The following is a 24638-nucleotide window of genomic DNA, read 5'->3' on the forward strand; positions in this document are numbered from 1 at the left end:
CTTGTTTCAGAAAAGAAAATAGATAAAAATCTCCTACCTCCCAAGAAGATTATTGGGAAAAATTCCAAAAGCCTGGTGGAGAAAAGGCAAAAGGAGTTGGAGGTCTACCTGCAAACTCTGCTAGTCAAGTTCCCTGTCACTGCTCCGAAAGTTTTGTCACACTTCCTACACTTTCATTTCTATGTAAGTTATGTTTTTAGCATATAAAAACGGAGGCCTGAGGGTCTTGCTTGGAGAGACCTGTGTGGAATCTTCACAAAGTAGCTGGAGCTGCTCTTTTTCTGCCTTTTGCACGATGCAACAAAGCATACTTTTCAGATTTTTGACAGCACTTTTTGTTGCAGTAGGTGCTGTGCTGACAAGTAGTGTGGGTAGGGACTCAAAGAGGAGGAAATAAATGCTGGCAGGGTAGCTGGAAGCTGTGAATAAATCTGCAGCTGAATTGGTTGTTAGGCTGAAGTCAGTAGTGCTGGCTCTCTGAAGGAGCATTGCAGAAGCGATCCACATGCACCCCTACTTAGTGGTTACTGCTTAGATCTGTGGTTCATTCTTGGAACAGTTTCCAGTAGCCTGAATGAAGAAAAATGGTGCTTCTCCATGAGAAGCTCACTGATGGAGTGGCCTCTAGAGAAACAGCTCCAGCCAGCAGACAGAATGTTAGGGTAAAGGAAAATAAGCAGTGGCTTGCTTTTGTGTTCAGATTGTGATTTGTTCATTCATCTCTTGTGGATAATTGGGCTTTTTTACAGTATGGCATCGTGTTGTAAGGGGGAGATTGAACTTCATGAAGAGGAAAATGCACTGGAGAACTCTGTGGAAAGGAGGACCAGTAATTGCTTCAAGGTGGGATGTGCTGAGATGGCTCTTCATGGTTTCATATAAAGGCTTCAGAAGTAGTGGGTCATTAGATGCGTTGATAAAGCTTTAGCAACAAAGAAGAACCTGCTTTTGTTGTATTCCATGAATGTAATTCCCCTGCTGAGGCCTGAGTTTGACTTGCATAAACTGTTCATGGTGCTGCTATTGCCCTGCAGATGTGAGCAAGGAGGACTAGTTTGTCATGAGGGAGCTTTTGTAAGTTGATTGGTGGTTTTAAATCTGTTAAATGTGTGTGATAACATAGGGAGAATTCTGTTAAGATGGAGCAAACTTCCGGATCACCAGGAAGTTTCTCTCTTAAATGGTGTCTGTTTCATTAACGTTTTGGTCCAGTAACTTCAACAAAGATTTTTATGCAGGCAGAAATTCTTCCAGTCATTCTCACTTTTCAGTTGGATGATTTCTTTCTTGCTGTAATGTTCATCCCTTTTCACTTCTTCAAAGCACTGCTGTTACTTGCATATGAATGCTTCCATGCTTGTGTATTGTGTTTGTGTATTATCATAGAATGACAGAATCCAAGACTGGTCTGGGTTGGAAGGGACCTCAAGGGTCACAGAGCTCCAACCCCCTGCCACAGGCAGGGACACCAACCTCCAGGCCTGGAGCTACACAAGTTGCCCAGAGCCCCATTCAACCTGGCCTTGAACATCCCCAGGGATGGGGCACCCACCCCCTCTCTGGGCAGCCTGTTCCAGCCCCTCACCACTCTCTCTGTAAAAAGCTTCCCTCTAATATCTAATCTAAACCTTCCTTCCTTTAGTTTTAATCCATAAATGAGTGAAGCTGTTGTTTAATCTGCATTTCTTTGTTTAGGGGAGTCTGGCTTGAGGTAGAAATGCAATTGTTTGGGACTTGAGAGTACTTTTTAAATATTTACCAAAAGTAGTTAGCTATTCAGCAGAAAAGCTAAATATTTGCCACAGGAATTCAACTGGGGAATAATCTTCCTGCAGAACTTTGGTCTTCTAAAATATCTTTACAATATTAGCCCATGTGCATGCTTGAGGCTTCATAATGCCTGATACTGCCTCCTTAGTTTATATAGGAAGGCTGGTGATGGCACCAAGCTGTGTGACACGCTGGAGGGAAGGGATGCTGTCCAGAGGGACCTTGACAGGCTTGAGAGTTGGGCCTGTCCTGAAGGTCAACAAGGCCAAGTGCAAGGTCCTACCCGTGGGTCATGGCAATGCCGAGCACAGCTCCAGGCTGGGTGGAGAACAGATGGAGAGCAGTCCTGAGGAGGAGGACTTGGGGATGTTGGGGGATGAGGAGCTCATAGTGAGCTGGCAGTGTGCACTTAGAGCCCAGAAAGCCAACTGTGTCCTGGGCTGCTTCACAAGAAGTGTGACCAGCAGGTCAAGGGAGGGGATTCTGCCCCTCTGATCTGGAGTGACGCCCCCTGCAATGCTGCATCCAGCTCAGTGGTCCCCAGCACAAGACAGGCGTGGAGCCCTTGGAGCAAGGCCAGAGAAGGCTGGAGCACCTCTGCTATGGAGGCAGGCTGAGAGAGTTGGGCTGGTTCAGCCTGCAGAAGAGAAGGCTCTGGGGAGACCTTATAGCGGCCTTCCAGTCCCTGAAGGGGCTACAGGGAAGCTGGAGAGGGACTGGTGACAAGGGCAGGGAGGGACAGGACAAGGGAGAATGTTCTTAAGCTGGAGGAGGGGAGAGTTAAATTGGGTATTAGGGGAAAAAAATCATCTTCCCAGGGACAGTGATGAGGCCCTGGCACAGGGTGCCCAGAGAAGCTGGGGCTGCCCCTGGATCCCTGGCAGGGTTCAAGGCCGGGTTGGATGGGGCTTTGGGCACCCTGGGCTGGTGGGGGGTGTCCCTGCCCATGGCAAGGGGTTAGAACCAGATGGGCTTTAAGGTCCTTTCCAGCCCAAAGCTGCCTGGGATTCTGTGATTATTTTTTTTCTTGTCTATTCTTATTTGTAGCATTTCCAGTAGGGATTATTTAATCTTATTCCCTAGGTTAATGGAACTAAACTGGTGTAGAAATAACCACAGTAAATACACTACAAGTGCTTTGCAGCCTTTGTGTTCCAGGGGAAAGCTGTGTCTGGCTTGGCAAAGAGCAGCAGTTGGATGTGACAGCAGTGTACAACCTTATTGTTGCTTTGGTGTTGAACAGGGGTGTGCAGTGATATGGGGGTGCTTACTTCCTTGCAGTGTCTTATACTTTGTCATCTTAGATTTGGTTTCTTAACTTCCAGATAGAAGCTTTTAAAAGAAAATAATTGAGTACCCAGAAGCTGCTGTTCAGAGACACCTGCAAACAATGGATTTCTGTGGGATTGGTGCATATAAGAGAGCGAAGACAGAGGCCTCTTGTAGGTCTGACAGAGGACTAGAGCTCCTTTTCTGTGGGCTACAATACTCCACGTCATGACCTTGTTTCGATTATAAAGGTAGGAAAATTCTGCTGTGTCCCCCAGATGATGAAGGGAACACAGAGCCTGGGTTTCAGTCAGATCTCTGCATGCCAGGTGAGTGTAACTGGCTTTATCCAATAACAGAACTGTTGAATTTTGTTCGGAATGCAGCTTCGAGCTGCTTCTCCAAACTGTTCATCCTCAGTGAGTGGGGTTTCAGTTATACTAAGAATGTGCTTGTCTGAAATGTTTGCCTCATCAGATGAGCTGAACTGTGCTGCAGATGGCCCATGGATTTATTTCCTTGTCATGAATCATGAGGGGTTTGTCAGTGAAGTAAACTCCTCAAATACTCATTTCATGATGATCTGTAATGCCTGTTTGTCCTTTGCAGCTACCTTAAAATGAGATGTGTGTGCCTAAACTATCACAGGTAGTTTTTTGTTCTTCTCGTGAGCCTTAGAGAGAGCTCTTGGAAGAGCTCAGAACTATTTCTGGACTTCTACAGAGCATTTGCTTTTTGTGAAGTATGGGAAATACCTATACCAACCTTTGTGCTCCTTTAGATTTTAAAAGAACAAATTCCCACAGGGAGAATTTTCCAGACTTTTTCTTTTCCTCCTGGAGCTGTCAGTGTGTAGAAAGGGGGTTGAGCACTGTGAAGGGCAGAGAAGATAGAGGATGGTGAACAGGGACTTTGAATTCTTCTTCAGCAAGGAGGTTAAGTCCAGAAGACTAATTTTTACAGATCTCTTCTTCCCTGTAGACTTGTTAATCTAAAGTTATCATTGTATTAGTGATGCTCTAAAGGAAATGTTGAGTGCTTAATTGTCCTGGTTTTGGCCAGGACATTCATGCATTAGGTTAGTCTAATGTTAAAATTTGAAGAAAACTGTACTGGTAATAGTTTCTTTAAAACCAGGCTTTGTTTGGCATTGGGCTGATGATGGTCAGTAAGAATTGCTCTAGTTGCTGTTGCCCTTTTTGAAAACATGCAGCGTGTGATTATTTAAATGTAGTTCAGTATCTTCCATCTTGGAAATGAAGAACCTATGAAATGAAATAATTTGATGAAGTATTTTCAAGTTACAAAGAGAATCTATAAGATGTGATGAGAGTTGATTTCTATTTTTAAAAGTCCTGTACCACAGCAAAAAAGGGAGACTTATTTTGGCCAAGGATACACTTTGAACTGTAAGTATGTAACACTTCATTGCAATGGTTTAATCTTTGCAGGAGATCAATGGGATCACTGCTGCACTGGCTGAAGAGCTCTTCCACAAAGGTAAAGAACCTGTAAGAATTTAACTGGGGATGGTTCCCTCCATGTGCATGCGTGTGTATACCTGTGAGATTTAATCTCCAGACCATGAGATCTGAGTCTTTCACATCAGACTGAGCCTTGTTCTTCCTCTTCACCTGTTTCTTGCTGTTTGTGCTTTGATCCAAGCTGTATTTGAGGAGGAACTGTCACAGAAGCACAGCTGCTTTTGGAAATAAATCAGAAATTGATGAATTCCTTGGTATGTTTTAGTGCAACCAGTCAGGAAGTTTGTGTCATTTCAGTGAGCCTTGATAGAGTGTGTTGAATGCATCACTTCACCTGTCTTAATGTTGTTCTTCCAGAATTCAGGAAACATGAGACCTTCTGGTCAGTTAATGAAAGGATGTGCTTTTCTGAGGCTGAGAGCTGAAAATGAAATGCACTACTGCAACATCTCTAAGTGGCTCCCCAGGAGCAGGAGGCGTGTGAAATGATTAACCCATGTTGAGGGACAGGCTGAATGCTGTGCTGTGATTCTGGCTGGCTGAGGTGATAGGTGAAGCGTGGTTCAGATTGTTCTGGCACAAAATTAACTTTAGGTGAAGCCACTTCAGAGGGGGCACTCAGCAAATTGTGGAACACTTTAAGGAAGGTCCTGAAGAACTGTTCCCTGACTCTGTAGTGCCTGTAGCCTCACTAGTGCCAAAATCATTGATGTCTGACCGCTGTATGTGAGTGGAACCTTGTGGTGATGTGCAGCTGGACTCTGGGACTTGCTCCCACTGAAGCCAAAGGGAGTTTTAGTCTTTGGAGAACTCTGCTTATCAGGAAAGCCGATGCTCTCCTGTCTGTCAGGTCAAACTGGTGTCCTTAAAAGGAAGAGGAGGAAGATGTTAATTCCACGTGTGCATGTATTCTGACTGCTGTAATCCACATTTGCTCTTGGGATGCTGTCAGAGGAGGCTTTTGGATGCTGTTTCCTAGTGTTCCTGGAAAGAAATGGGATTGTAAAAATATTGCCAGAGAATGCATTTCCTGCCCAGGGAGCTTGCTCTGGTGGTAGTGTGGTGAAAGTCCTCAGACTGTCCAAGAAGATGCTGCAGCTTTGCACATCAGCAGCTTAGCAAAGGATGTCAGGTCTATCTGTTAGATGGTAGGTGCTGCTTTTTCTGGTTAGAATAAGTCTGAGCTGCTATTGAACTTAGGGATATCTCAAAGTTTAGCAATTTGTATGTTATATAAATGAACTTTGTCTGGTTCCAGCCCTGTTAAGAGGGAAATTTGCCATTAGTTGCGTTGGGAGCTTAAGGCTTGAATGCAGAGAGTGCCTGTTTGAACACTTGGGTTATTCTGGTGTTAAAGAAAATTTATCTGAATTCAGTGCTTCTAGTTTAGAAGCAGAAAAGACATTGTCTTGGTGCCTTAATCATGAGCTTAGAATATAAATGACAGAGATGAAATCGCTGACATTAGGTTTTGCAGGTACCATTTGCTCTTTGGTAACTGGGGCAGCGTTGTGTTCGATACCATCATCCTGTGTTTTTCAGGAGAGCAGCTCTGAATGGCTGGAGAAGTCTTCAACATCAGCAACATCAGACCCTTGCAGCCATATGCTGTCACTCAACAGTTGCTGCAGGGGAAGCCTACGTGTGCTAATGGAGATGCCAAAACTGATCTAGGTCATATTCTAGATTTTACCTGTCGACTCCAGTATTTCAAGGTGAGCCATGTTTGCACAAGTACTGTTGGTGTTTCTGCCAGAGTGATGGGATTCTTGGCATGCTTCTGGAGCCAGGTTTGAATGCACAAGATCTTTACTGGCAGTAAACACCTGTAAGCATTTAGAGCTGGGTGTTAAACAGGTGCTTATTCTACCAACCTTCAACATAGTTCTCTAAGAAAGATGTTGATTCTGCCATGTGATGTCATCTCTTCAGCGGTGCCCTCTAGGGTTTCTGTGACAGAGCCTTACTGGGTGCTAATAGGCATGGGGAAGCAGGAAATATTCATTTCAACCTTGCATTCTTTGACAACACTATGGCTAGGCCAGTGTATAGAGATGCATACATGCATGTGTGTGTAAGTCCTGTCCCCTTTCTCACCTTTAACTGTATTGGAAAGTTTAAAAAACCCCCAAACCAAACTAACAAAACCATCAGTTTTAGAGATGAATGGCCCAGAATTTCTAGGACAAATGCCATTACAGAACAAATGTAAAATGGCCTCAGATAATTTTTTGTCTGGAACCAGTTTGATATTTTGTTCTTCTACCAAATCAGTGAATTACAAAGACTTTTGCTGAGTAGCTTTTTTAACACTGCTTGCTACAGGTCAGTGTCTTTTCAGCCCTTTTATTACATGAAGAATTTCCTTGTAACTGTGTGGTATGTTCAAAGATGAAATGAAGTAGTGGTTTGGGGAAGGTGCACTGGAGGGCTTGGGAAGTTTAGAAAGCAAAACCACAGCTCTACTGTTATTCCTGTGGATCTTCAGTTGCCTTTGCCATCCTCTGTGTGTAGAACCTGTTGTTCAGAGGATTCTCTGGCTGGAGAAGAACATATAATTTAGAAAAATATTATATACAGCATATTATTTAGAAAAATACTTGAGAGTTTCTGGCCCTTCTGAAAGCTTGTGAGTGGGAGCCTTCAGAGTTTATAAGATATACGTAAGACCAAAAAAAAACCCAAACCTTAAGAGATTTCTCCCAAAATTTTATTCACAGCAACCAGAACTGCAACCACCTGCCTTTTGCACTGGTGCCATGTGCTCTGGCCAGAATGCTATGGGCACGTGGGAAAACTAGATGCCTTTTTATGAGATGGTCTAATGCTTTCTTCAAGCCCATCTTGTCAGTGCCTCGGACTTCATCCCCTGGGCTGGAATTGAAGACAGTTCTGTCCTGGAGGATCCAGGTGTTTCAGGGAAGCTGGTTTTAGTGAGTGCCACTCTGGCTTGATCAGCTGTGGATGAAGCCTTGCTCAGTCTTGTCTGTGGGATTTGAGTGCCCCATGTGCTACAAAATACAAGCACCAGGTGGCAGCTTAAGTTCAGTGCCTCAAGTTCAGAGCACTTAGCTGGAGTGTAACTGATGGTTTGGGTTTTTTCTGCTGAAGAGTTAATCTGCGAGTTTCCTGTATCATCCCGTGTTTGACAAAGGGGTTGGAGCTGTGGCTGTCCCAGCTGCTGTACTTGTGCTCTTGCCCGTGCACAGCTGTCTGAAGTGAGCACAGGTTGGGTTGTGTACACTGACTGTTCTTCCTTGTTGATGACCAGGTCACTGGAACAGGGGGACCTTTTGGAACCAGTACCATTCAGGAGCATCTGTTGCCGTTTGACCTGTCAATTTTCAGATCTCTTCATCAAACAGAGGTACAACTAAGCTACTGCCTGTAATTTGAGGGGCTCTGTAAATGCCAGGTCTGGTGCATGGCTCTCAGGCTTGGCAATTGCTTTGCTTTGGTGCTGGGGTTGGGGCATGCAGTGTTCAGGAGGAGTGTTTTATTTGGGAAACAGTGTGGGGTTTTTCTCTGGACTTGGCAATACGGATGCCAGATGTAAATATTCAGAAGAGCTTGTGCATGTCTTCCCAAGGGATGTGTGTCATTTCCAGTGTATGCAGAAGCTACCCCAGGGTGGCTTTCTGTCCCTGTGAAGCTCCAACAGATGGGTGCTAATGGGAGCTCTTATTACAAAGTACTTCTTGTTTGGGAAGCAGCAGGGATTTCTGAATTGATGTGAATTTGCTTGAGAAGGTTCACTTGAGTGCAGCGCTTCTGGCTTGAGAATTTGCGGCATTTTTTCGTTGCTCTGCTCTCAGTGTGGATCACAGGGCTTCCACTGGGAGTGTTCAAAACCTCTTTCATCCCTTTCAGATCTTTCCAGAGTGGGAATGCCTGGTTGTGTCACACAGCCCTTACCCTGTGTTCCCTTCTGTTGGGTTCAGGACCTTTTGTTGGACATGCCTGCTGTCTCACTGATAGGAGAGGCTGTGCTGGTTCAGAGCTGCAGTGCAGTCCCCAAGTCAGGGACTTCCTGACATCTCAGCGTGGGAAGGAAACTTCAGTGGGCTGGTGTTGGGAGTGTGTCTAGCATGGATAATTTCAGGAGTAGCTTTGCTTAGTGTGGGGAGAATAAAAAAGGGGTTTGTTTTGAAGACTTCTGTGCCTGTGGGTTCCTGAAACGTTCTGCATGGGCTGGCAGCAGACCTGCATTTTCATCTCGTCGTAACTGCTGCCCAAAACCAAACAGTGGTGATCTGGAGAGGTGCTTCCAGGGGCAGCAGGAGTTCTCTGGGAACTGGTTGTTGTTGCACAGTGTGCCCAGAGAAGGACCCATTTGCTAGACAGAGCTTGAGTCACACTGAACTGCAGAAAAGACTTTTATAATGTCAAACTTAGTCTGTGTAATGAGCTCATTGGTGTATGAACTGCTGAGCTGGGCATCTTCCCTTCCCCGGACGGTTCTTGTTTATTCTTTGTAGTAAAGAAGGTGGGATACAGCAGTAACTGTGTTTGCAGGTCGAGCTGCACAGCTTGAGGTACCCACCTCTGCGGTTGGTGACAGTCAAACACTGCGCCCTGTCCAACTGCCTGGGCGGTTGAACCTGGGGGAATGCCCTGGGAAGGTAGAAAGTGCCTAGAGAAGATGTTTTGTGCAAAGAAATATTTGGGAATTAGTTTTTCTGTAGTTGTGTCCCTAATTTCTTGCTGTAGCTTTACCAAATGTTGGGCTGTCTGACCTGATAGTCCCAGATTTGAAGGCAATGCTGTAACTACTTTCCGGACTGGGAGGGAATCCGTTCTTGAAGCTTTCAGTTGCCTCTGCTGTGTCCCGTGTTTGTTCTGCCATTTCTGACTGTCATGTTTTTCCAATAGATCAGTCATTGTGGGGGGAAGCTTCTCAAAGGGCTGACCTCATCCAAACATGCTCTGGCCACAATGAGTGTTCGGTTTTCGGCAACATGGATGAAGGTGAGAGGGAGTTTCTGATGGGCGTTCGAAGCGTGTGCAAGAATCACGCCTGTGGTGGGGGAATCCCCATTTGGAGCCCTGGTCCTTTTCTGTCCTGCCTGTTGCAGGTTCTGCTCTTAAAGCTGGGAAGCAGAAAGGGTTTACTGGCCTCTAAGAACAGACTTGAAGTGATGAGATGTGTCCCTTCACAGGGATGTTTCTGATGCTTTGATTGGAATGTGCTTCTGTTACTCCTCGAGAGCTGAATGCGTGTGGCTTCTTCTCTGGGCTGTGATTTGGCAAGGCTGTAAGGAGCGTACCTTTCACAGTCCCTCTCTTCCTTCCCATTCTCCAGCCTGGGTTGGCTGCCAGTGTTTGGGACTCCCTCCCTGTGGATCTAAAATAATTCTGACACACTCAGCTCCTGCTTTAAGACCTTTAATCTGGGTGATGATAAGGCTTAGGGATCTTTTTTCTATAAGGTCATTTGGATTGCTTGTGAAACAATGGGCTTTCACCGAAGATGCAGGTACCATATTTTTAGGGTGCTTGTCTTTAACAGGAAATCCTGGTGCCAGAGGCCTCTGAGTTTGATCAGTGGGAGCCAGAGGATGCAACTTCAAGCTGTCCAGTGACAGCAGTTATCCCAACTTGGAGAACATTAACAACCTTGGATATGAGTCACAACAGCATCTCTCAAATTGATGATTCAGTGGTAAGAAATCTTCCTTCATTTGTGTGTGGGGGGAAAGGATGGCTGGTCTTCTGTGGCACATGACTCAGCAGGGATTTTGCAATTTCTTCATGTATCTCTCTTCTGAAAGATTTCCCCTTGCACTGTCCGTGCTTGAGCTCCACAAGGTAATGCTGTGGAGATCAATGCACTGCTCAACTTACTCTGGTTTTTGCTTCTGTAATCTTTATCCAGGGTTCTGTGTAATACAGACAGGCCTGTTTGATGAGCTGGAAAGGCCTCTTAATGAGTTTGATCTGTAGTTAGTGGGGCTAAACTGGGGGCAACTTGCTTGTCATCAGTGAGAACACAGGTTTCAAATGCAAACGTGACCGTGCTCATCAGAGTAATCTGGTTCTCTCACGAGCAGGTGTCTGCACTCTGGCTGCACTAGAATGGGTGCAGAACGCTTTTTACTGCTGAAAGCTGAGAAGAGGGTCTGTGCCTTGGAGAGTTCCTGCCCTTTGCCTGTTAGTTGTTAGTTGGTTGGTGAAGGAAGTACAGCCAGGTTTCTAAGCTAAAACGCATTTAACATGTGCACCTGTTCCCTTCTAGAAATTAATTCCCAAGATTGAGTTCCTGGACCTGAGTCACAATGGGGTGTCTCTGGTAGAAAACTTACAGGTAAGGGATGCTTTTGAAGGTGATGTTTGCCAGGCTGCCCAGGACCTTCCAAGACAGAATCCTTTTGCTAAAGGATTTTGCCACTCATCTTGCAGAGAAGAGTTTAAGCCCAAATAGCTTCCTAGCATCAAGCCCTCGTAAGGGTGCATTTCTTACTTGCCAACACTGACATGCAACATGTAGTTCTTGACTAAATTCAGTCGTTGCTGGCTGTGTCAATGGCTTGGGAAAAATAGAGTGGAGGAAGTTCCCTTTCCTGCAGGCTTAATCCTGTGTAATGAGCAAGTTCGTGTTGTGTTTGTCAGCTGGGCAGCATCCAGCATGAGCAAATGGACAAGCCTTTGATATTGTTTAATTTTAGCAAATTGGTGTGTGACCTGGATTTTCTGTGCTCTCGTAGCATCTTTACAACCTTGTTCACCTGGACTTATCCTACAACAAGCTGACATCGCTGGAAGGTGTTCACACAAGACTGGGAAACATCAAAACTCTGAATCTAGCAGGAAATCAGCTGGAAAGGCTGTGTGGTCTTAACAAGCTGTACTCTTTAGTCAACTTGGATCTGAGCAACAACAAAATCGAACAGGTAACTACTGATTTTAGTGTCAGATTGCTTTAGAACACAAGTGATTCCTGTTAGAGGGTGAAAGTGCAAATAAAGTGGCTGGAGAGAATTTTTTTTCCTGGTTACTGTTTGTATGTAATTTAGTCAAGAAATGCTTAGACTGTGGTGGTGTTCTCATTTAGCCAATATGTGTATTCATCCTTTTACTGAAAAACTTTCAGATTGATGAAGTAAAAAATATAGGAAACCTCCCGTGCTTAGAAAAGGTGGTGTTATCCAGCAACCCACTGAGCATCTTCCCTGACTATGGGACCAAAGTACTGGCTCAGTTTGGGGACAGGGCTTCAGAGGTATGTAAGAACAGCTTTTTCTTTCTAAAGCCTGGTAAGGAAAGTTGTGTGAATGCTCTACAAGCCTGAGGAGTTTTTAGTGGGGGTTGGAGTACATCTGTAGGGAATGGAACCATGTATACGCTGCTGGGCGTGCTCCTCAGATCTAAGGGAGAGCTTGCCCTGCTTTCATTGGGTAACAGGGTGTTCCTGTTGGAAGGTGCCTGTGCCAGTGGGGTGTGGAGCTTCCCAAGCCCTTCTGAGTTTGCATTCAAGTCATGAGGTCTGACGTGGTCATTACCTTGTTTACAGGGTTACAGACATGCACAGCATCTGCATCAAACTATTTATTTATGACATAAGTAACAATAAGTTACAGAGCTGCCTTGTTTTCTGTATTTCTGGATGTTTTTAACATTTTTAGGTCTGTCTGGATAACACTATCACCACAGAAAAGGAACCAGACACAGTGGAAGTGCTGAAAGCCATTCAGAAAGCCAAGGAGGTGAAACACAAACTGAGCAGCTCTGATAAAAAGGTGAGTTGGGTGCTGTGAGAGCAGAACGTGCTGTGTACAAAAGAAGCCTGTGAGTCCTCTCCAGATTGGCTTTGAGCAGAATTCCTTAAACTCACTTGTCATGGAAGTGAGTGCAGTGTTTGTGCTTTACTGCAGTGTGAAGTTTGAACATCACCTCTTTCTCCTATTTAGATTTCAATGCAATTTCAGGATGTTCCTTTTTCTGCTGGCTTGGGATAGAGGAAGTGGGAGGAAAAGAGAAAATGGCCTAATGGTACACACAATAAATATGCAGCTGACCTCAACAGCCGTATTTTCCATCTTATACAGAGAGTGCTGAGGTGTGAGATCAGTGCTTGTGTTGCAGAGGACTGAAATGATTTTCCCAGACTTTCTTCTTGCGAGTATTGAGCAATGGGAAAGGATCAGAAGTCTGAATTGTCCTGTTCTCCTGTCTGCTGTGCAGTGGGTTAATCTTGTTCTGGAAATAAGTTGTATTATCAGGAGCTGTGATGCCCCTGCAGCCTAAGAATCCTGTTGTCGTTGTGGTTTGTGAAACTTGCTGCTGGTTTTGTCAGTGCAGGGATCAGTGATCAGAATGACTTCTCTAAACGAATTCTTAGTGGAGTTCTGCTTAGTGGGAAATGGGAACTTGAGAGGATGTGAGCACCACCGTGTGCCACCCCTCAGAAACCCAACACATTTGGTACTAACGTTCTTTTTACTCCAACTGGGAAATCTTTGTAGACTTAGTGCAGTTCAGGTTCTGATGTGTCCCGTGTGTTTAGGATTTTTCTTTAATTATTGCCTACTTTCTTTATTAGATCAGTGAGGACTCCAGGCTCACCGCTGCCAGCTCCAAACCAAACTGTTCTTCTGTTCCTGTTCGTCCTTCCTCTCCCTCTCTGCCTCGTCCTGTCAGCTCCAGCCAAGGTAATCATGTATCGTGCTGCTGGGCTGAGCCTCTGGGTTCTGCGTCTCTGGGCTGCACTGATGTACCTGGATGTTCTGTGAAGGGATATGGGGCTTATCAAGTCAGAGCAGACAGACCCGGCAGCTTTGGCGTAGTGCAAGTGACATGTGACCTGGCAAAGCTGCCCTGATGTTCACTGTGGTGTTAATTAACTCGAACAGAAGTTGGGGCACGGGGCTGCTTTTACTGCAGAAAGCAGCAGCAGAGGACTGTATCTCTCTTGCTAGTCTAGATACATGCCTTCAAGGGAACTGTGGCATCTGTAGGCACGTTCTAAAACTGCTTCTCTGCTTGTTGGTCTGCACAAGGGGAGCTGGAGCATCTGTTCCATTACTGCTGTTGGCAAGGGCTGTGTTTCTGTCAGGCCAGAATGGAGGTCGGAAAAGGAGATGAGTAAGAGGCAGTTCTGGAGTTTGGGTTCAGACTGAGCCTGTGATTTCAGCACACTGTTGTGTTCCACAGCACCTGCTGACCTTACCTGAAAATCCCATTTCACTGGATGCTTCAACCAAGGGTACCCACTGCATTAGAACGTAGAACAGTGGCGTGTCCTGCATCTTCTGCAGGGGCCCGTGGGACTGACTGACTGGGAAATTCATGTGTGTCTGAGAAGAGATAAAGATGCTTTTGCTTTTGCCTGAATGAAAGCTTAAAATGCAGTAGGGTGTATCTGGTTGGGGACGACTTTGTAACCACTTAGAAAAGTGATGACAGTCTCCATAATTTGGGGCGAAACAGCTTACTCTTAGCAGTGAATTGGTGGGTGGGGGAAGAGGTCTTTGGAAAGAGTCTGTTCCTGGCATTTCTGCAGAATCAGTAGAGGTCTCAGATCACTCAGTAAAAATGAAGTGACGGCGTTTAAATTAAAGGAGAAGCAATTTAGATGCAGGTTTAGTTGCTATTTATGTGCTTGATTTGCCTTTGGAGCCCTTCTGGATAACTTTTCACCTCCAGGTGAAATGCCAGGTTCTCCCAAATTAAGCCAACGCTGGCTTTAAAGCATCAAGCATTGAAGTTGCAGGAGTGAGACAGCTTGGCTATAGGGCAGCCTGGGGTTTTATGCAGGGCTAGCTGTAAAGATGCATGCTAGCAGTGGCTGTGACTGTTTAGGTGTTACTTATTGGTCAAGCATCTTTTTCCATTATTGCAAATGTTTAAGGAGCACATGAGTCTTGGAAAAAATACCAAGATCTTTCTGAACTACTTGGGAATTTTATAGGAAAACTGGTGTAAGACTGGGGTTACTGACTGTGGTCCTTTTCCATAAGATTCCTGTAGTAGAGTCTTGAGGAAGGGCTTTTATATTTATAAAAATAAATATAAAAGTGGGATATAAATATATAGTGGGATATTTATAAATATATTAATATATAGTGGGATAGCAAGGAGTAGGACAGGATTAGGACATTCCTCAGCTTTAACAACAGAAATGAATTCTTTGCTACATACCTAGCTATCAAGGGTTGTTTTCAAAATACTGATTTTGAGAAGTCTATTTTTTAAAAAATGGAACTATGCTGGGCAATTTATTTCATTGTTAGACCTGAAATCAGGAATAATGGAATTCATTTTCTGATGCACTATTTCTGTGAATTGTTTTCTCTGCACTTTCTCTAGACACCATCTGTTTCACTAGCATTTTATTCAACTTAAACATGGCTTCCAAATGGCTTATGGCAAAGATTAAACATATATAGAGAAGAGAAATCCAGCAATAATGCTGCCCTGTTCTGGTTTTCTTGTCAATTTGAGTTTCCTTCTGGCTAACATGGTTGCTGTGTTCAAGCAGTAAATCTCTCTTGTGCTTCCTCTGCCTGAGAGATGGTTTGGTGTCATCTACTAAACTTTGCCATCAATCCAGAAAGATACAGGCAGGAGTTCTTATGCCCGAGGAAGCAGCTCACATGCATTGTCAGCATGAGCCAGCAGTGGCTCCTGCAGCTTGGAAGGCCAATGGTATCCTGGTCTCCCATCAGAAAAGGGTTGGCAGCAGGGACAGGGAGGGGATTGTCCCTCTCTGCTCTGCCCTGGGGAGGCCCCAGCTGGAGTCCTGTGTCCAGAGCTGGGGCCCCAGGACAAGAAAGATGTGGGACTGGTGGAGAGGGGTCAGAGGAGCCACGGAGATGATCAGAGGGCTGGAGCAGCTCCCCTACGGAGAGAGGCTGAGGGAGCTGGGCTGGTTCAGCCTGGAGAAGAGAAGGCTGTGGGGGGACCTCATTGCAGCCTCCCAGTCCCTGAAGGGAGCAGAGGAACAGGAGGGAATCAGCTTTTTGAAAGGGCAGGCAATGGCAGGACAAGGGGGATGGATTGAAGCTAAAGGAAGGAAGGTTTAGGACAGATATTGGGGGGAAGTTCTTTCCAGAGAGAGTGGTGAGGGGCTGGAAGGGGCTGCCCAGAGAGGGGGTGGGTGCCCCATCCCTGGGGGTGTTCAAGGCCAGGTTGGCTGGGGCCCTGGGCAACCTTGTGTAGCTCCAGGCCTGGAGGTTGGTGTCCCTGCCTGTGGCAGGGGGGTTGGAGCTCTGTGATCCTTGGGTCCCTTCCAGCCCAGCCCAGGCTGGGATTCTGTGATTGGGATTCTGTTGTTTATTTGCACGTACGTTGTACACGCGTGAGCGGGCCGGCTCTGTGCTGATGCTGAGAACTGGAGTGCTGGGTTGCATTCCTGCCAGGCTGTGAATATCAAACAGGCAAAAAGCCCAATGTCCCTGAGAATATTTCAGTATACTGCATTCCTGATCAGTTTGTAATGACGAGTCAGGCTGGGATCCTTCAGAAAGGTTCTGATCGAGGTAAGATCATTTCCTTGAGTGGCATTTGAGGGACAGGACCTCCTGAGCCAGGTTAAAGGTTTTACAGATCTGCTTGTTTGCTTGACAATGGGAGTGAATGCTGTGAAGCTCACAAACTGCTCTGCTGTGGCTTTGCCAGCCTGGCAATGCTGTGGTAACACTCAGGGCAAGTTTCAAGGAAATGGACCGGTTCTGTTAAAACTAAATCACATGGAGAATTCTCACACAAGATGTTGAGATTTAAATTGGTGGTTAGCTTAAAAAATGAGCTTTAGCAGTCTTCAGTGCACCTCTCAGTTCACTTAAGGATATTAAAATTGTGCCTGGTTTTGTTCTGTCCTGCCCCTTTTCAGTGGTCTGTGGGGACAGGACTAGGGGCAATGGCTGTAAGCTGGAGCATAGGAAGTTCCGCACCAACATGCGGAAGAACTTTTTCACAGTGAGGGTGACGGAGCAGTGGAATAGGCTGCCCAGGGAGGTGGTTGAGTCTCCTTCTCTGGAGATATTCAAGTCTCGTCTGGATGCCTGTCTGTGTAATGTGAGATAGGGAGCTGCTTTGGCAGGGGGGTTGGACCCGATGATCTCTTGAGGTCCCTTCCAACCCCTAAGATTCTGTGATTCTGTGATTCTGTGAAGAGACCCTGCAGCTTTAATGACTGATGGTCACATTTTGATGATACAATCTTAATTCTAGTTGTTTGACAGACACTGTTAGACGTTCATTTTGGTTTTACTTCAGCATTTTAAAAGGTCTTTGTATTTCTTCTAGAAATAATTTGTGAAGAAACAGTCCTAGCCCAGCAGTCTTTTGCAATCCGGTAGTTTGACTCCTACAGACTATACAGTTCCCCAGAGATGTTTTGAAATACCAGACTCTGGATATAGAAATCAGGTAATTGCTACACTTGTGTTTATTTTATGGCATTTTTAATGTGGTAGGGTTGGGGTTTTTTTTGCAAGCTAATTTCTGATATTAAACTTGTGTTGTTATAGTAATCCACAGCAAAGTTACTTTCATTCTCTGAGCTGTTATAATTGAGAAAGGAGGTAGCCCCAAATTTGAGTGGTGGGTTTGGTCCACCTTGTAAAGTGAGTGCATGATCTGAATTCACCAGAGTTGCAGAGAATTGTCGCTGTCAGGACTGAGATGTTTACCTGGCATTAGTGTCTCATTCAGTGTGCTCTGAGATGCTGAACTGCTCTCTGAACTGAGCAGTTCAGCACTTTTTGGAAGACAGGTCTCTTCCTCAGAGAGTGGAAGAACCTTCTCTCTGGCAATAGGTGTTGGCCTAATTGGTCTCCTTCAAACTCCAGCTGTTTAACTTCTGCGTTGTGGTGTCATTTTTTAGATAGGAAATGCCCTTCATATGCCTGGCTTCAGGGCATGAGACAGCCAGCCCTGAGGGACTCTGCCTCTGCTGCCAGCGTGGCTGGGCTTTCTCCAGGGCCTTTGCCTTTTCGCCTGGCTGTGCGCTGCTGCTGAAGTCTGTAGTGTGCTGAAAGGCCTACAGGTCACATCTGTTCTCACTGCGTTCCTGGCTGCCTCAGAGTGCCCAGCCTGAACTAAAAACCTGGTGTGTCAGCATCCTCACAGGTCAGCTGCTCAGCTGCCCACGGGTACAGCAGTCAGGACTCAGCAGGGAGCTGCTGGCCTTAAAAAGCAGGAGCCAACGTTGACTTTGCTTTTCACTTCTGCTGAAATCTGGCAGCAGCTGCCACTGCCTGATGGTTCTTTGTTCCGTAGGCACCTGCCTCTCTGTTGGATTCCTGTAAAGCACATGGAAGTGACCCCAGATGTGGTAAGTGAGACTCCTGAGCTCTGGCTTAAACCCCCATCAGCTTTTTGAGTCCCAATAGTGGATGGTGCATTTCAAACCCGGCTTTAAGGCAAACCAGTGTGTCTGGTTGCACGCTGCCTCTAGTTGTTTTCAAGCGAAATCAGTGGTAAGAGTATAAAGTCTTTGTAACCTTTGAACCCTGGAATAAAGTCAGTGGCTTCAAGCCAGTGATTTGCAAAGTGCCTGTTGGGTTTGGGAAATGGAAGATGAGCTGAACACTTTATTTTTAACTTCTGATAAATTGCACACTCCCAGCCTCTCAACCAGTGGCTGTGCACAGTATGAAGATCACAGAATCACAAGGTTGCAAAAGCTCTTTAAGATCATTAAGTCCAACTGTTCCTGTCCCAAGCTAAACCAGATCCCTGAGCACCTCATCTACCCTTTTTTATAAACCCATCCAGGGAAGGTGACTCAGCCTCTCCCTGGGCAGCCTGTGCACAGCCCCACAACTCTGCCAGGGAAGAACTTTGCCCTCCCATCTGCTCTGACCCTGCCCTGGCACAGCTTGAGCCCATTGCCTCTTGTCCCATCTCCTGTCCCCTGGCTGAAGAGACCATCTCCCACCTCTCTGCACCCTCCTGGCTGGGCAGTGGAGGTGGGGAGAAGGTCTCCCCTCAGCCTCCTCTTCTCCAAGCTGAACACCCCCAGCTCCCTCAGCTGCTTCTCAGAGGATTTGCCCTCCAGCCCCTTCCCCAGCCTGGTTGCCCTTCTCTGGACTTGCTCCAGGACCTCCATGTCCTGTGAGGAGCCCAGAACTGGACCCAGCACTCGAGCTGCAGCCTCACCAGCGCCCAGTACAGGGGCACAATCACCTCCCCAGACCTACTGGCCATGCTATTTTTGATCTAACAAATTAAATAGTTACTATGTACAGACAAAACAATGTATAGACACAAGATGATCTGAAAGCATCTTGAAAATTCAGTGGCAGGACAAAGGAATAATATGAATTAGGAATATTTCTATCAACTAAATGCTGTAAATGTATAAAAGAAATACAGAAATGAATACAACTGCAACCTATGCATTCTTGACTGTTTAAGATGTTTTATGAAATTAGGCTGATGTAACTGCAGTAACAAGATTATACCTCAAAGTTCAGAGCAGCAGCAGCAGCACCATGAGCTGTAGGTAGCTGTGACTGTTTTGAAACTCAGGCTCGTACTTTGCCTTGTTATCTCTTTTGCAGTTTGGATCCTTCAGAGGAAGAACAGCGTGCAGTGCCTGACCCCTGTAACACTGTCATCTTGCCTTTTCATTGTATGTCACACACTGCCACAAACCAAGATTTTACCCAGCACCTTTCTGCCTTGATAGTGCAGACTGTGCAGAGATCCCCCCCCTCCTGCTTTACAGAGGAGAAAGGGAGCCCTCTGGGTGACACCAAGACCACAGACAAAGAAGATGGCTCTTTTGAAATGGGGCTTCACGAAGGAGATGAGACTCCTGAGTTCAGCACTACTTCAGATCCTCGGCCCTCTGACCAGGGAGCAGTGGAGAGTGTTGCAATAGTCAAAATTCTCTGGAGTTTCTCTATTCGCATTCGTAAAGGCCTCAAGCAGTTTGCTTCCTGTTTGGTTTTGACTGAAGATCTGCCAGCTGTGTTTGAGATTCCTTGTCAGGAATTGAGAGGAAATTGCCAGCACATCCCTTCTGCCTTGAAGCTGGTGCTGTCTTTTCCATATACTGATCTTCTGGAACTTGGCTTTCTCCTGCCAGAAATCTGTTTAACCCTGAAGCTGACAAATGGTGACAACTGCTTGTTTGTTGTTTCAGACCCCCAGAACCTGCAAGACTTTTATTCCTGTTTACACATGCGTTGCTCTCAACAGTACCCGTCAGTGTTAGCAAGCTCCGTGTTGTACTGTGGACCAGCAAACCTCCCAGAGTTTCTCTGCCAGCTTAGGGAATTGAATTGCATTTCAGCAGATGATGTTGAAATAAAAGGTTGTTTCCCAACATACCTTGTTTATGGGAAGAAAACCTGTGTCCAGGAACTCCTGCACCAAGCAGAGTCAGCTGGTAGTAACAAAGACTGGTCAAAACCCGTTTTGTGTCCTGCACTTTATTCTTCAGTGTATAAGGCTTCTGCCCAGGGTCCCTGTGTGGTCCATCCCTGTTGGATATTTCTAACACTCCAGCATTTGTACCTAGTAAAGGTGGATTTCAGTTTGCTGCCAGGTAAATGGGGAGGCACAGAAGAGTGGAGAAGTGTATTTAAGCTGACTAGGATTCCGTTAGCATCACTGGTGCTGCATCCGACTCATGGCTCCATCCAGCAGAAGGGTTCCTTTCTGGATGGCCACGTGCTGGAGTTGCTTGTTGGATACAGATGTGTTAAAGCAGTGTTTGTTCTACCTCATGAGAAATTCCACTTCCTCAGAATCTACAGTCTTTTGCAGAGGCTCCTGCAGGATGTTAAGACTCTTATTGTTGTCAAAGCTTCAGGCAAAGCAGACGCTGTACGGAACCCCATGGTGGAGGCAGACAGGCATGGTCAGTCAGCAAGGGAACAGTTCCCACAGAAGCTCTGCTGAAGCCAGCGTGGCCTTGCTGGTGAGTTTGCAGCTGTCACTGGGAATGGGTTTGGGCCTGCAGTGTTGGCAACGTGCTTCATCATTCTGTTGGCCTGTGGTGTGTGTGGAGGGTTATCCTGGGCCGTAGCTGTCTGCTTTGTTTCTGGTTTGGTTTATAGTTGCAACATGTGTTTTCTTATGGAAGGAGACCTGCCTTTCCCATGGTCCCAGGCTGAGGTCATGCCAGATTGATAGATATGCTCAAGAGAAACCATTTAGAGCAAACTATTCAGAGTAGAAGCTGCCCATTCCTGATTTCTGAATGAAAGTATTAATTTTTGTAGGGGAAGGGCTGTGTAGTTCCTTAAATTTTGTGTGTTTTCTGGATCTCTTCCAGCTTTTGCAAGCCTCATCTGATGCTGTCATCTTTCTATCCATCTGAATTTCTCCTGCAGAAGATGACAGAAGATAACCAGATTGCTGTTCACCTTCCTGTTTCTGTGTCTCTGCAGCACGTGGCTGGGCTGAAAGGAAATGCCCTGCTGGAGTTTTTCCATGGCAGCGTAGCAGAGGTACTACCCCCAGCCCAGGTGTATAAAAAGATGCCTTGTGGCCTCTCAGGGCTAGACAGTGTTTTTCAAAGGGCTGTCCCAAAGGGCTTAAACCCAAGGGTCAGGCTCTGCCAAACCTGGAAGGGTTTCTGTCACAAACTGGTTTGTGTGACTGCGTGCTGGGTTCCTCGCTGCAGCGACGGGGATCCCGCCGGGCACCTCTCAGGCTCCTCCAGGCAGAACAGGAAGGACATTAGTGTGTGTCCAGCAGGAATGATAACTCCACTTCCTTTTTTTTCCCCTTTCAAGGGTCAAAATGAAATAAAATTGTATCAGTACAGGCTGGGGGTGACCTGCTGGAGAGGAGCTCTGTGGAGAAGGACCTGGGGGTCCTGGTGGGTGACAGGGTGGCCATGAGCCAGCAGTGTGCCCTGGGGGCTGAGAGAGACAATGGGATCCTGGGGCGCATCAAGAGGAGTGTGGCCAGCAGGTCACAGGAGGGGATCCTCCACCTCTGCTCTGCCCTGGTCAGGCCCCACCTGGAGTACTGTGTCCAGTTCTGGGCTCCCTGGGATAAAATAAGCCAGGGATCTCCTGGAGAGAGTCCAGAGGAGGCTATGGAGATGATGAAGGGCCTGGAGCATCTCCCCTGTGAGGAAAGGCTGAGTGAGCTGGGGCAGTTCAGCCTGGAGAAGAGAAGACTAAGGGGGGACCTTATGAATGTTTATCAATAGCTGAAGGATGGGATGCAGGGGGAAATGGGCAGCCCCTTTTCAGTGTCTGTGGGAACAGGACAAGGGGCAATGGCTGCAAGTTGGAGCACAGGAAGTTCCACAGCAACATGGGGAAGAACTTTTCCCCAGTGAGGGTGAGGGAGCCCTGGGACAGGCTGCCCAGGGGTGTGGAGTCTCCATCTCTGGAGAGATTCCAGCCCTGTCTGGACGCCGCCCTGTGCAATATGAGCTGGGGAGCTGCTTTGGCAGGGGGTTGGACCCCATGGGCTCTGGGGGTCCCTTCCAGCCCCTGTGATGCTGTGAAAATGACTGGAGTGGAATTACTTTGTGATGGGATCTCACTAAATCAGTAGGTGGCGCCTTTGTGCAGTATAGATGTACGAGTATGTACTTGGCTGTAGGAACTCTAGAAACAGGAGGAGATAAACCTAACTTGATGTACAGTCTGTGTGGGGAACACCAAATTTAAAAATACAAATAATACCCTAAGCTCAGAGTGTGGCACTTTGATAAATCATTGTGCTCTGAGTACAAATCTCAATTGAAAAGCAACTTGAGAGAGACACTCTGTTCACATCCCTCACTTCCAAATCTTCAGTGAGCACAAATGGTAAGCTGTGCTTCTCTTTTGACATCAAGGGATGCTGATAAAGAAAGGTGCCTCACTTGAGGATTCACAGTAAACTCATCAAGCTGGGCAGATGCCTCCCTGGACAGCAGCTGTAACAGCAAGAGGTGCTGTTGCTGTCTCTTAAGGTCTCTTAAGGTCATTAAATCCAGCCCCTCGGTAGCATCTGAAGGCTCAGCAGACTTGTTGGACCTGCTCACTGATCAATTTTGTCTGCAGTGTCTTTTGTGCCAAGTCTTTACTGTGTGCTAGCTCCTACTTGTAGTTTTGGGCAGAAAATGAGGAAGAACTTGACCATGACAGGAAAATATGGTTTTACACAAACAGTGGAGTTCCATTGTGTGCACCTCAAAGCTGTGCTGCATTTAACTGTTTCTCTAGTAGCCTATGATGATAAAGCTGCCTGGATTATCAAAGTGTGCAAGTAACTTGCAGAATCTGCTTTCTGTCTTAGGTGGAAAATGAAGAGTTGAGACAGCTCATGTGGTCCTCAGTTCTGCTGTACAAGACTCCCAGTATGGAAGTGATGGCCTGTGTGCTTCTCTCAGCAAAAGCTATTCCCTTTCTGTTGGATGATTCATTTGTTCATGCTGATGAGCGTCAGTCAGGTAAGAGAGCTGGTTAATCCCTTACTAGGGTTACCAACCTGATCCCCGCCTCTGGGTTTGTCTTCAGTCTGACCTCAGTCCCGGGGAAGACCTTGGAGAGGGTCATCTTAGGAGCTGTCATGGAGCACATGCGTGATGCCCAGGGCTTCAGGCCCAGTCAATGACCTGGATGAAGGGATTGGATGCTCCCTCAGTCAGTTTGCAGATGACACTAAACTGGGAGGAAGTGTTGATCTGCCTGAGGGTAGGGAGGCTCTTCTATGAAACTGTTGCTACCCAATGCAGTGTCTCACCCAACCCACAGCTCAGGCCGAGCCTGACAATGAAAATATCTTTCTACAATCTAAGATGCCACGTTACTCAAGGGGTTACAGTGTACAGCTGGCTGTCTTTCTTACCCAGGTGTGTGCAGATGAGCCCAGTAATACCGTATCCGTAGGGAGGCAACAGCAACAGGCTACATCTTCACAGCTTTGCAGGCGCTGGACATGCTGCTGGCTGTAGGGGAAGTGGTGTGACAGCCGGTCACGGGGAGTCTGTATAATCCAGGTCGCTGGGTCCTGAGTGGCAGCCCAAGGAAACTTGCTTGAAACATCTCGCACACCCTGGTGTCTTTATAAATCTTTTAATTGCATAACGTCCTTCTGACTTTGTGGCTGTGGGTTTTTTTCTGTGCACTGTGGGCCTCTTTCCTGGGTTGCTCACAGGTCATTGTGGAGTCTGGTTTGATTTGTTACGAATGGGCTGGAGATAAAATCTTCCCGGCCACGATGCCATTTGTGTTGGGTTTAAAGAGGTTTGCTAGGGAGTTTGTTGGGAAAATGAATCTGGGCTTGATGATGCTTTGTTTCAGCTCTCTGTGCCTGGCCTCTTGTTCATTAGAGATGTGAATTTGTTCCTGGTTTAGTGCTTTGTCATGGTAAGGAAAGCCACCCCTAAGGTGGGACAACCTTTTGGATAGGAATGTTGTGGTTCAAAGTTCTGAAAGCTGACCCGAGGCTGTTTTACAATCCTGTAAAAACAAAAAAATCTGTAACTGTGGGTGCATGGTGATTTTGTCTTGAAGTCTTTCCACTGATGAAGAAAGAATTACAAGTACAATTAAAATAAACATTACTATCTGAAAAACTATGATATTTTAGGAAAAACTAAAATTTCCTAGAACCTCTTACAATTACAATATGGTCAGCTGATACAATCCACAAAACATTTCATTTTCATCTACACTCAAATATTTTCGATAATGCCCTGTGATTAAAATGATAAAAAACACCCCCAGACAGTCTGAAGACTGTCTGAGTGACAGCAGGTCAAGTCGGTGGCCACAATCAGAAGCAACATGGCAAAGACAGATTATGAAACAGTAAAGAAATCTTGACTCCAATATAATTTGAGTTAACTTTTTGGAGGTCTCATGGTTGTTTGTATATTTTATCTTATAAATTGGAGGCATGAAGTTCAAAGTCATTTATATAATATTGAGGCCTGAGTTGAATATTGGATATTAGCGGAATTATATGGTTAATAAACCCCTAAATACTATGTGGTCTTCTAACCAAAACATCAAATAAGGTCTTGCTCATTATTTTATTTTCAAATTAGTGAAAACATTTCCTTCGTTGCTGCCTACTGCAAGCAACACTGGGGTTTGTGTAATTTTTGTCCTTGCCATTGCTAGATTCAGGGACAAAGAAATACATTTTTTATCTGAGGCTTATTATCATACATAGGAAAAAACCATAAATATGCTTTGTTCTTGC

The 24638-nt window shown here is 46.0% G+C and overlaps 1 protein-coding gene across 1 annotated transcript; it reads left to right on the top strand.

Annotated features, from left to right (window-relative positions):
* On the top strand, positions 1-23294 carry LOC311204674 (nischarin-like; the record flags this gene model as incomplete). Its single annotated transcript, XM_084281067.1, is given in 19 exon segments — positions 1-183; positions 4491-4539; positions 6066-6076; positions 6080-6238; positions 7795-7890; positions 9396-9491; positions 10033-10185; positions 10759-10827; positions 11228-11413; positions 11614-11742; positions 12146-12259; positions 13063-13171; positions 16770-16798; positions 16800-16892; positions 17745-17803; positions 19031-20356; positions 20755-20929; positions 22725-22878; positions 23281-23294. Coding segments are annotated over 19 exon segments (3204 nt in total), but the record flags the coding sequence as incomplete, so codon positions are not given.
* Between the last annotated feature and the right edge of the window lie 1344 nt (positions 23295-24638).

This window comes from Gallinula chloropus, assembly GCF_964237585.1.
Source record: "Gallinula chloropus genome assembly, contig: HAP1_SCAFFOLD_280, whole genome shotgun sequence".
Classification (NCBI taxonomy): Eukaryota; Metazoa; Chordata; class Aves; order Gruiformes; family Rallidae; genus Gallinula; species Gallinula chloropus.